At 41.7% G+C, this 12,994-nt stretch overlaps 1 protein-coding gene across 1 annotated transcript in view; it reads right to left on the reverse strand.

Moving 5' to 3' along the window:
• Positions 1-9,878, reverse strand: part of LOC126000520 (zinc finger protein 875-like) — a 71,972-nt gene extending 62,094 nt beyond the window's left edge. Inside the window, 6 exon segments of the mRNA XM_049767775.1 lie at positions 3,753-3,913; positions 4,827-4,998; positions 5,060-5,133; positions 6,895-6,969; positions 8,585-8,663; positions 9,800-9,878. Coding sequence (XP_049623732.1) covers positions 3,753-3,913; positions 4,827-4,998; positions 5,060-5,133; positions 6,895-6,969; positions 8,585-8,663; positions 9,800-9,878 — 640 coding nt within the window.
• Between the last annotated feature and the right edge of the window lie 3,116 nt (positions 9,879-12,994).

Here is a 12,994-nt window from a genome sequence, read left to right on the forward strand (position 1 = left end):
GGGAAGGCTTTTAGTTTTTCTCCATTGTGGATAATATTTGCCACTGGCTTGTGGTAGATGGCCATAACTATTGAAAAAGGTTCCTTCCATTCCCATCTTGCTGAAAGTTTTGATCAAGAATGGGTGTTGGACCTTATCAAATGCTTTCTCCAACTATTGATATAATCATGTGGTTTTTATTTTTCTTGTTGTTGATGTGTATTATGTTGATAGATTTACAGATGTTAAACCATCCTTGCATTCTTGGAATGAAACTTACTTGATCATAGTGGATGATCTTATTAATGAGGCATCAAATCCTATTTGCCAGGATTTTGTTGAGGATCTTTGCATCTGTATTCATCAGTGATATTGGTCTGTAATTTTCTTTTTTCGTAGCATCTCTGTGTGGTTTAGGTATCAAGGTAATGTTGGCTTCATAGAAGCTATTTGGAAGTGTTTCCGTTTGTTCAATTTCATGAAAGAGTCTTGCCAGGATTGGTAGTAGTTCCTCTTGGAAAGTTTGAAAGAATTCATTAGTGAATCCATCTGGCCCTGGGCTTTTGATTTTGGGCAGACATTTGATTACTGTTTTAATTTCATCAATAGTGATGGGGGTGTTTAGATATGCTACTTCCTCTTCCTTCAACCGTGGAAGATTATGAGTCCAAGAATTTATCCATTTCTTCCAGGTTCTCATTTTTAGTGGTGTAGAGTTTCTCAAAGTAGTTTCTGATAACCCTTTGAATCTCTGTCATATCAGTAGTGATCTCTCTTTTTTCATTCCTAATACGAGTTATCAAGTTTCTCTCTTTGTCTCTCTTTCTTTGTCTATCTCTCTTTCATGTCTATCAATATCTCTCTTTCTTTGTCTATCAATCTTGTTTATTTTTTCAACGAACCAACTTCTGCTTTCGTTGATCTTTCAGATTGTTTTTTGAGTTTCTACTTCATTGATTTCTGCTCTCAGTTTTGTTATTTCCCTCTGTCTCCCTATTTTTGGGTCCTTTTGTTGAGCACTTTCTAGTTCTATTAGCTGTGTCATTAAGCTACTCAGGTAAGCTCCTTCTTCCTTCCTGATGTGTGCTTGCAAAGCTACAAATTTTCCTCTCAGTACTGCTTTTGCTGTGTCCCATAAGTTCTGATAGTTTGTGTCTTTATTGTCATTTGTTTCCAGGAACCTTTTGATTTCCTCCTTGATTTCATCTCGGACCCACTGGTTATTCAGTATGAGACTGTTTAACTTCCAGGTGTTAACGTTTTTCTCTTGTGTCCCTTTGGAATTCACAAATAATTTCAGAGCCTTGTGGTCAGCGAAGGTAGTCTGCAAAATTTCTATCCTCTTGATATTATGGAGGTATGTTTTGTGTGCCAGCATGTAGTCTATCCTGGAGAATGTCCCATGTACATTGGAGAAGAATGTATCCAGGTTTCTGGGATAGAAAATAAATATCCACTAGACCTCTTTCTTCCATTTCTCTTTTCAGGTCTAGTATATTCTTGTTGGGTTTCAGTCTAGTTGACCTATCCAGTGTTGACAAAGCCGTGTTGAGGTCTCCCACAATTATTGTATTGTTATTGATATTATTTATCAGATTTGTCAACAGTTGTATTAAATATTTTGCTGGCCCCTCATTTGGTGCATATATGTTTAGGAGAGTTATTTCTTCCTGCTCTACATACCCCTTGATTAATATAAAAGTCCATCTTTGTTCCTTACAATCTTCCTGAGTATAAAGTTTGCATTATCTGATATTAGTATGGCCACTCCAGCTTTTTTATGATTGTTGTTTGCTTGGATAATTTTTCTCCAGCCTTTTATTTTGAGTCTATGTTTGTTCTGACTATTCAGGTGCGTTTCTTGTAGGCAGCAGAAGGTTGGATTGAGTTTTTTGATCCATTTAGCCACTCTGTGTCTCTTAACTGGTGCATTTAGTCCATTGACGTTGAGAGAAAGAATTGTCCTGGGATTTAATGCCATCTTTATATCGAAATTTGGTGTGTCTTTTGGTCAGTCTTGTCTTAAATTAGGTCTTTCAGTTTTTCTCTTAAGACTGGTTTTGAGTCTATAAAGTTTCTGAGCTGTTGTTTATCTGTGAAACCATGTATTCTTCCGTCAAACCGAAAAGTGAGTTTTGCTGGGTACAGTATTCTAGGTGAAGCATTCATTTCATTCAGTCTTGTCACAATATCCCACCACTGCTTTCTGGCCTTGAGTGTTTCTGGTGACAGGTCTGCTGTAAATCCCAAGGATGCTCACTTGAATGTAATTTCCCCTTTTGATCTTGCTGTTTTCAGAATTGTGTGTCTATCTGTGCGATTCGTCATTGTGACTAGGACGTGTCGTGGGGTATTTTTTTCTGGGGTCTCTTTTGGTTGGTACTCTTCGAGCATACAGGATTTGATCACATATATTCTTTAGCTCTGGAAGTTTCTCTTTAATGATGTTCTTGACCATTGATTCTTCCCGGAATTTTTTCTTCCTGGGTTTCTGGGACTCCAATGATTCTTAAGTTGTTTCTGTTGAGCTTATCATAGATTTCTCTTTTCATCTGTTCCCATTCTTTGACTAATTTTCCATTGTCAGGTCATTTGCTTTAAGTTTTTTTTCCAATCTCTCCTGCTGTATGGAATTGTTATATATCTCATCTTCCACAGCACCAAGTCTATTCTCAGCTTCTGATACCCTGTCCCAGAGCTTATCCATTTTGTTATTCACTTCATTTATTGAGTTTTTCAGGCCTGTTAGTTGACATGTTATTTCAGTTTGGAGTTTTGTGATTTCTGTCTTCATATTTTTTTGGTTCTTTTCAGTTCGATCCATGGTTTCTTTGAGTTCGTTGAGCATCTTCCATATTGCTAGTCTAAAGTCTTTATCTGAGAGGTTGATTAGTTGGTTGGTCATTATCTGGTCATCAGAATTATTCATCTTCATTCCCTGTGTCTGTTGCTGGCCTGCATTGTTTCCCCATTTTCACACTTGTATTGTGGGTTTTTCTCCGTGTTGTGGTGGTATTCATTGGCTAAATGATGCAGGCAGAACAGTCCTCTGGCTCCGCCCTTTCTGGATGGGTTGACTTGCCTCCAAGGAAGGGGAGTCCTCCTTGGATAAAGTCTCACACAGGATCAAATCTTAGGCCTGAGGATGCAGCAGAGAAGACAGTCTGGAGAGAAATGCTGGGCTTCAGTGATCCAGCACAGTTCTTAGCGTGATTTTTTTCTTGTTGCGATGGTGTTCTTTTCTTAGAGTGCATGGCCGCATAGCGAAGTGGAGCCAAAGTGCTCTGCTGGGGCCTCTTTTTGGCTCACTCCCAAGAGGTTCACGCAACAGGATAGTGGACATACACACAGGCAGCACTCACAATATTTCACAGTCGGGCCCCACTGGGCAGGCGTAGTTTGATGTTTCATCTCATTAAACATTGCTAACAATGTTGCAAAAATTGTAGTTACTTTAACTTGGGATAATGGTGTAAGCAAAGGAACTTTCCAGCCCTATATTCTACCTCACTTACCATATAGTTTATGGGGAACAGATACACTAAAAATGTGTCTAAATATCATAATTATTAACATCTTGCATATCTTATAATAAGTAAAATTTTACTATAAGTCTCTGCTCAAATGTTCATTAAAAATAATAAATACGTGTGTATGTATAAAAAATTTCATGTCATATCTGATGCAACATGTGTTTAGGGAAAAAGCCTTGACCACAATCCCTACAAACATGTGGCTTATCCTCCGATGTCTAATTAGATGTGATCTCTGACTTCAGCCTCGCCCACACTCCCTGCAAGCATGGGGCTTATCTCCAGAGTGTGTCCTACTGTGTGTGATGAGACTTGAACTCAAAGTGAAGCATCGTCCACACTCTGTGCAAACAGATGGCTTTTCCCCTGAGTGTGTTCTCTGGTGTGCACTGAGACTTGAACTGTGAGTGAATGCTCACCCACACTTTCTGCAAACATAGGGCTTCTCACCAGTGTGTGAAGAACAGATTCTTAGCATGTTGGTTATTGCACAGATGAGACCAGGTTGAATTCAAAAAGTCAAATGAAGGGTGCAGCAGGTCATACAATGTGGGATGAGGAGCAATAGGTCAGTGCTTGCGTTGCACATGGATGAACTTTATTTTGTCTGCTCACCCTCTGGTGAGGACATAGCATGGAGGTAGGGCATTTGCTTTACATGCATAAAGGTGATGGTTCGAATCCTGGCATCCAGTATGGTACCTCGTACCTCTCAGGAGTTATTTCATAGCATAGAGCCAGGAGTAACCCCTCAGTGCTTCTGGGTGTGCGCCCCCCCCAAAAAAAAAGTCTTATGGGCCAGAGAGATAGCATGGAGGTAGGGTGTTTGTCTTGCATGCAAAAAGATGGTGGTTTAAATCTCGGCATCCCATATGGTCCTCCATGCCTCCGGGGATGATCTCTGAGCCCAGAGCCAGGAATAACCTTTGAGCACTGCTGGGTGTGACCCAAAATCCAAAAAAAAGCTTTTGCAGTCTCATGAGGATTAAAGAGCATGTGACCATAAATGTGGCCAACTCAGTCATGATTACTGGCTCTCTAGATGATAACAGAACATGTCGGGAGTGATCCTTGAACACAGTGATGAGGGCAGACTCCTTGCTCTGTGCTGAGGCAGGGCACATGGCAGGCTTAGGTCACTAGAAGAAGAGCTGGGGATCAAACCCAGTTTGGCCCAGATATGTCAAAACCATGATTCCACTAAATACACATTTAAAAACATAAAGCTGACTCCTCTAAGAAATGAAGCCAGGAATGAAAAGTTATAAAAAAATAGGGAGGGTATTGCCCTTGAGATTTGATGAATCTGCACACTTCCTCACTTGAATCCAGAAGCAGAGGTCCCAGGGCAGCTTCTCACCTACTGACTGCAGGTGCTTGTGGGTTTCCAGTATCACGTCTTTATAGAGATTTATCTGAGAGGCATCCAAGCATGGCCACTCCTTGGTGGACAAGATTATAGCTACATCAGGAAGGTCACCATGTCCTAAACATACAAAGAGAAGGTCAGGGCCATGCTCAACCAGGGCATTGGGAGAGAACAGTACCCGTAGATTCCCTAGAAATAATGCCTTTCCCTTCTGGTGTCTTAGTGCATCCAGCTACCGTGACCCTCACATTCCTGGCACCCAAGGGAAAGGTCCACAAATATAAAGCTGGAGAGCCAGATTAGCCAATATGTCTGCAATGCAGATAGATCCCTCGGGACCTCTTCATGCACTAGATTCACTGAACACTGGTGAATAAAATGTCTGACTACAGAACCTGAAACAGTTAAAACAGCAACTCATGATGTGCCCCGAAATGCTAATCACACACTGGTTTCTCCTGTCTCCAACACCAATCTCTGCAGGATGCATGGATCAGAGAAGGGAAAATCCAATCCACTGAGTGAATCAAACCTGTGCTTGGCATAATCAGCACTCCCAATTCACTCACAAATCCTTTCTGGTACAGGTCAAAATGACACAAAAGATAACATTGCTTTCCCGAAAGATTCTTTCCTTCTTTTTCCCAATTAGAATCAAAGCTACAGGACTGACGACAAGGAGGCTTTGGGATTGCAAGTGATTGAGGGGAAATGTGGCTGCAGGGACGAACCTTGCTTTGCAGAGTAATGAACAAAATGGCCGAGCTGTGTGTATTGGATTTGAGCTAGAAGGGCGCTGAAAGGGACAACCCTGGGTCAATCCCAGGAACAGGCAAGTCTCCCTTTATATCAAGGTTGAACCCTATGTGAAGAGTCATAGGAGGCTTTAGAAATACAACTAGTTTACTGAGGAGAAATGTGACTTCAGGGGGGAAGCTGAATCTGCAGAGTAACAGACAAAAACTTGAACTATGTGTTCTGGACCTGAGCAACAAAGTCAGGAAAGACGCAGAGAGCAACAACCCTTTGTCAATTCCAGGGACACTACTCAAGGAAAATCCATGAGCAAAGCAGGGACAAGACAGCATGACGAAACTGAAACTAAAATCAAACAAACCCCACAGGGAAATGTATGTTGTAGGAAAGGAACTATTTTGTTTTTAAGATAGGGCTAAAAATTAGTCATGATTCCAGATTTAGGGACCCCAAGTTTTTACAAGACATGCAAGGAGAGTTTGAGTGAATACAGGAGATTTGGGCACAGTTGCAATCCTGACATAGGAATCAGCCACATGTTACAAAAGATCATTGTGACAGAACCAGAGGATGATTTACTGCCTGCTTGCCATGGAAGGGGCTGCCCCAGGCTGAAATCCCCACACAAGACAGTCTCCTCATGCAGAACATGTGATTTTAAGAGGTAGAGCCATATGAACTACCTTTGGCTACAGTACAATAAACTAGAAATAAATCGAAGATCCTTTCGCCAAGACAGTTAGAAATGTAATTTATGACAGAAATTGTGGTCTCAAGGTTTCCTTCCTCACTAACAATCTGGTCCCTATTACAAGGAGTGCAAACCTGGAACCTGGCATCCAGCAGGGTCTTAGACTCATCATTGAGACTCAGAGTAATGAATCCACAAGAATGCCAGAGCACCTAATGGAAAAACCCAATCCCCAAACCAAACACAAGACAACAAACAAGGACAAAGGCAGCCTCAATCTGCAGTGAACAGAACCCCTGCCAGGAGTTCAGGAGTCACAGCCCCTCCCCAGATTCCTTCCCGAAAACATCTCTCGGCCCCACAGTTTTGAGAGGGATTGCACTCCTTTGTCTCTGCTCTTGTTTTTCTTAGCACCCATACAACCCCTTACCTGGGGATAGGACATCAAACTTTGAGGCTCCATCATCTCTGGCTTGGATTATTTCCGAATAGGAGCAGCAAGGCCCCTTGCACAACTCCTAGAGAAATGTCAAGCTTTGAGTAAGAAGAATGAGCACAAGACCTACCCAGCTCGTTCCTCTGGATCTTGCTTGATCCTGTCCCTGCACAGCACATCTGAACCCAGCATCCAGCCTCCACTTCTAGTGAGAGACCATGTGGAACACGTCCAAATAGTGAGCTGTTCAACAAATTATCCTAATATCCTTATAAAGGACAAGGATGGGATCGGAGTCTGCACTTGAAGTTTCTAGACAAAAATCTACATTTATAACCAATAGGTCTTTGGAGGGGGGGAGACAGTAGTACAGCAGGAGGGGTATTTACACTGCAGATGTCTGAGCCAAGCTGGGCCCTTGGAGATGTGACCCTGATCTTGCTGAAAGAGGCCCAACACTCCTTGCAAGAATAACTATTTTGTAAACATTCCCCTCTTAAAAAATACACTTTCCCAAAGTATTCCAATCAAAAGTCGGGGGTCACCAGGCCACAGAAAGATGGAGAGCGGAATGTGCCCTGCAACTTATACAGAAGAAAGATACATTTTCTGGGGGGAAACAATCTCAAGATCTGGACAGCAATAAGAGTAGTAATAGTGGAGTGTGGGGCACGGGCTTTCAGCCCTTCAGGGGTTACTGCTGGCTCTACGCTCAGAAATCGATCCTGGCAGGCTTGGGGTCAATCCAGAATGCCGAAATTCAATACACTGTCTTTCTGCATGCAAGACAAGCTCCCTACTCCATGCTACCACTCTGGGCCCTATTCTAGTTTATTATGATTTACATCAAATTGGTACAATAGCATTAATAACATAATGTTGATATTCAAACAGTTTTTCGATGCAACCTCTAGTACAACTCCAAATTCTACTCCTTACCCTTTACTATTTTGTAATATCAATTATTATTCCACCTTCAATGCATGTCATTGTGTAATACTATATATTCCATTTTTATTTCTATATATTACACTTGATGAAATCATAAATGTGTGACCTCTGTGCTACATTTACTGAACATGACACTTGTAAATTCAGCTAGGTTGCAAGGAAGTACAAGGTATCTTTTCTTCTCTCCATGTAATTAATATTGGGTCGTACATATATGCTAAAATTTTTCATTCATGAACATTTGGGTAGCTCATACCCTGAACATTGCAAAAAGCATTAACATAGGTTCTCATAATTTTTAATCTTTTAAATAAGTTTTAACTTTTGTTTGACACAAATGAAATTTCATTATCCACATTCTTGTTTTTGGGTTTTTTTTGTTTCTTTGTTTTTTTGTTTTTGGGCCACACCCGGTGATGCTCATGGATTACTTTTGTCTGTCTGCTCAGAAATGGCTCCTGGAAGGCACAGGGGACCATATGGGACACTGGGATTCGAAAAAAACACCTTTGGTCCTGGATCGGCTGCTTGCAAGGCAAACGCTGTTGTGCTATCTCTCCGGGCCCCCATTATCCACATTCTAAAACCACAGAGCACACTGTTTTAGTTTACACAAGGACATTAAAATCTACTCCCCATACTTCTGGTTACTCATTTACAGGACCAAGTCGATCAACTCTACGTATATCCTTCGTATGCTAATATCTGTGATCTCTGTGTATTGCTCAATTAACATTACTTAGGCAGTGTCCAAGAACTGAATGCCATGCTCTATCATTCCTTACTTGATACATGTCCAGATAGTTTTGATTCTGAAATAGGCAGCATTACTGTTACAACAAGGGAGTGTTATGTATCAAGATACGTACCTTTGCTTCTGCCTTTTTAAAACTAGAAACAATTGGCTTTCACACCATTGAATCATTTTCTTTACTAATTCTGTATACTCTTCAAGGAGAATAAACAGGGATTTATTAATATGTGTGCTTTTTATTTATCTTGGTTTTAGGGACACATCTGGTGACAGTCAAGGGTTATTTCTGACTATGCACTGAGAAATATTTCCTGCTTTGGGTTCTATATGGAATACTGGAGATCTAACCAAGGTCCCTCCTAGATCAGCGATGTGAAAGGAAAATGTCCTGTGGCTCCAGTTTTAATATCCAATCTCTCTTCCCTGCCACACACCCCAACTCGTTAACAGCCGTGTTCTCTTGTTAGCTTAAATGGTGATTTCCAAGAATCCTATGTACAACTAAAATTTGAGATTTGAGCTGCACAAAAGATGTATATGATGAGTGATTAACTATATAAAATATGGTATCAACTCAAGGGGAAGCTTCATGCCCCAAATTTAGGGCTTTGGACCACGGGTCCAAACAAACGTTGATGCAGGCAATAATGCACACATACTTAAGGGTGTAACACAAGATGGGGAACCCCCACATATAATACAGCTTCTAAGTTAAAGGTAATTAAAGGTAAGTCATGGAGAATGCCTGAGTTATTGCAAAGAAAAAAACAAATATACAAAAGGTTTTATTTACCAGGAGATATATTTCACTCAATTAAATCCTCTTAAACATAAGAATTCTGCCTAAGGCTAGGAATCAATTTATTAAGACTGTAACATGCTGATCAGAAATACTTAATCAGTGACAGATTCTTTGTTTACAATTGTTGATAGTATGAGCATATCCACTACATTCAGGGGGAAGGAAATATTGTGGATGAGAAATATACAGAGATAAAGTTTATTAGTGAATAAGGCAAAATATAAAGGAAGATATTTCCTGTCGAATTCTCATACATGTCATGCTGTTGTGTTGGCTGATTAGTTCTTTGTAGATTCAGAAATGTGACTGTTCATTAGACATTTTTGCTTCAAACACAGGGATTCTCCAATGTGACCTCTGGAATTTAATGAGTTTTGACCTCAGTCTGAAGCATCTCAGAAACTCTCTGAAATCCTGAGGTATCTCTCCAATATGTCTTCTCGAGTATGATGAGACCGAACCTCTCACTCCCCGCAAACATCTGGTTTCTCCTCTGTGTGAATCCTCTTGTGTGTGATGATACCTCACCTATCTGTGAAGCCTCACCCAAATTCCCCACAAATATGGGGCTTCTCTCCTCTGTGTCCTCTGGTGTTGGATGAGACATGATGTAATCTCTGAAACCTCGCTCACCGACCCTACAAACATGAAGCTTTTCTCCTGTGTGTATCCTTTGGTGTGTGATAAGATGTGACCTGCGACTAAAGCATCGCCCACATGGGGCTTCTCTCCTGTGTGTATACTTTAGTGTGTGATGAGACTTGACCTACGATTAAAGCCTCGCCCACATTCCCTGCAAACATGGGGCTTCTCCCCTGTATGTGTCCTATGGTTTTTGATAAGACTTAAGATATCTCTGAAGCTTCGCCCACACTCCCCACAAACATGGGGCTTCTCTCCTGTGTGTGTGCTCTGGAGTGTGATGAGATCTGAGCTATCTCTGAAGCCTCACCCACACTCGCACAAACATAGGGCTTCTCTGCGTGTATCCTTTGGTGTGTGATGAGACTTGACCTCTGAGTAAATCCTCGCCCACATTCCCTACAAACATGGGGCTTCTCTCCTGTATGTGTCCTCTGGTGTCTTATGAGGTTTGAACTCTGACTAAAACCACGCCCACATTCCTTACAAATATGGGGCTTCTCTCCTGTGTGTATTCTTTGGTGTGTGATGAGATCTGAGCTATCTCTGAAGCCTCGCCCACACTCCCCACAAACATGGGGCTTCTCTGTATGTATCCTTTGGTGTGTGATGAGACTTGACCTCTGAGTAAATCCTCGCCCACATTCCCTACAAACATGGGGCTTCTCTCCTGTATGTGTCCTCTGGTGTCTGATGAGATTTGAACTCTGACTAAAGCCACGCCCACATTCCTTACAAATATGGGGCTTCTCTCCTGTGTGTATTCTTTGGTGTGTGATGAGAATTGACCTATGACTGAAGCCTCGCCCACATTCCGTACAAACATGGGGCATCTCTCCTGTATGTGTACTCTGGTGTGCAATGAGATTTGACCTCTGACTATAGCCTCGCCCACATTCCCTACAAATATGGGCCTTCTCTCCTGTGTGTGTCCTCTGGTGTTTGGCGAGATTTGACCTCTGACTGAAGCCTCGCCCACACTCCCCACAAACATGGGGCTTCTCTCCTGTGTGTGTCCTGTGGTGTGTGATGAGATCTGAGCTATCTCTGAAGCCTTGCCCACACTCCCCACAAACATGGGGCTTCTCTGTATGTATCCTTTGGTGTGTGATGAGACTTGACCTCTGAGTAAATCCTCGCCCACATTCCCTACAAACATGGGGCTTCTCTCCTGTATGTGTCCTCTGGTGTCTGATGAGATTTGAACTCTGACTAAAGCCACGCCCACATTCCCTACAAATATGGGGCTTCTCTCCTGTGTGTATTCTTTGGTGTGTGATGAGAATTGACCTATGACTGAAGCCTCGCCCACATTCCCTACAAACATGGGACTTCTCTCCACTGTGTCTCTTCTGCTGTGTGATAAGTTTTGACTTTTGACCTTTCCCACACTCCCTCAAAACATGAGGCTTCTCTTCTGTGTGTGTCTTCTGGTATATCACATTTGATACAAGAGTGAAATCTTTTCTAGGCCTCACATTCTTATCTCTTAAAAATCTTTTTATTCCTAATTCTTGACCTACTTTACGTGTGTCCTCTGAATTTAATATATGCCAGGTGTTATTTTTTTCCACATTTGAATACTCATGTTTATTAGAGCTCCCTATTTGACTGTAACGTAATCTAGATAAGGCAGTTGAAATCTTTTTATCTAAAGGTAAGGAGCTTTCTTTGTGCTTTTTACTTTCAAGTATGTCATTTCTAGATTTCTCATTGTAAGTATTAGAATGTTTTTGCCATTGGTTCTGATTACAAGGAAAGGAGTTCTCTGATGAAGCTTGCTCTCTTGGCAATGCTCCTGGGACTATCCAAGAGGGATGAATTGGGTTCATGTGATGATTAAGGAAGTTCTGATTGGAGAAAATCCGTGACCAGATGGGACATGGGTAGATTTCTGGCTTTGGTTCTGCTGAAAGAAGAAATTGGTCAGAATAGAATTGACAAGGCTTTCTGGACCATAGCTCTATCTCCTGCTAAATTCTGTTCTCATGGCTTTCCTTATTTTATGGATAAAGCAAGATAATACTTCATATTTGTAAATATTCTAAATTCTTTTTATGGAATTAGAAGGTATATGCAGAGCTGCCCACAACTTATTCCTTGCTCTCGGATGTGGGATCACTACCTGTATGCTAGTACCTAACAGTATGCTTTTTGTTGTATCCCCACCGCCATTTTCCCTAACAGTATGTTTTATCTTACCATTTATATTTGTTCTAAATTGTAACATTAACTAACTCCATATTCAACATCTTTATTAGTTTTGGGGCTCGGCATTAAGGGCAGTGAATGGGAACAGGACAGGTCCTGCACCAATGATCTGGGAGTACAACGCCCCAAATGCAGGGCCCCCATTTCACAAGGGCCACAATGTTCCACTCCCAATTCATGACTTGATCCCAAGATCAGCATCACACACTCACCTGCAAACATGCCTCTTGGCAGCCTCTCCAGGATTCCATCCTCCAGCCAGGAGATCAGCAAAGGTTTCACCTTGCAATGCCCTGCCCAGAAGAGTATTTTCTGGGGTTAGATAATGGGAAACGAACGGAAGCCTGTGCATGAGTCTGAGATTCTATTGAAAGCTGACAAACCACAGAACAGATGAGAATGTGCTCTCAATATGCATATTTGTTATTGCACAGATGAGATCAGATTGAAATGAAATCAAGAGTGTAATGGAGGGAGCCGGATAGATAGCATGGAGGTAAGGTGTTTCCCATTCTTACAGAAGGTCAGTGGTTTGAATCCTGGTATCCTATATGGTGCTCTGAGCCTCCTAGGAGCAACTTCTGAGTGTAGAGCCAGGAGTAATCCCTGAGCGCTGCTAGGTGTAATCCAAAATCTAAAAAAAGTTTAATTGAGGGGGCTGTATTATACCGCAGGACAATGAGTGAGCACTTGGCTCACTCATGAATGAAATTCCAGGAGTCAAAGCTAGTGTCGCCAAACCCATGTTTCTTAAATAGAAGAAGCTGGAGGATTCTGGTACTGAGCACCAACTGTCCTGCAACCAATTTCATCAGGTACCTGTCTGAGTAGAGAGAGGGACCGTTCGATCCCTCCCACAAACTCTTCATT

The sequence above is a fragment of the Suncus etruscus genome, assembly GCF_024139225.1.
Source record: "Suncus etruscus isolate mSunEtr1 chromosome X unlocalized genomic scaffold, mSunEtr1.pri.cur SUPER_X_unloc_1, whole genome shotgun sequence".
Classification (NCBI taxonomy): Eukaryota; Metazoa; Chordata; class Mammalia; order Eulipotyphla; family Soricidae; genus Suncus; species Suncus etruscus.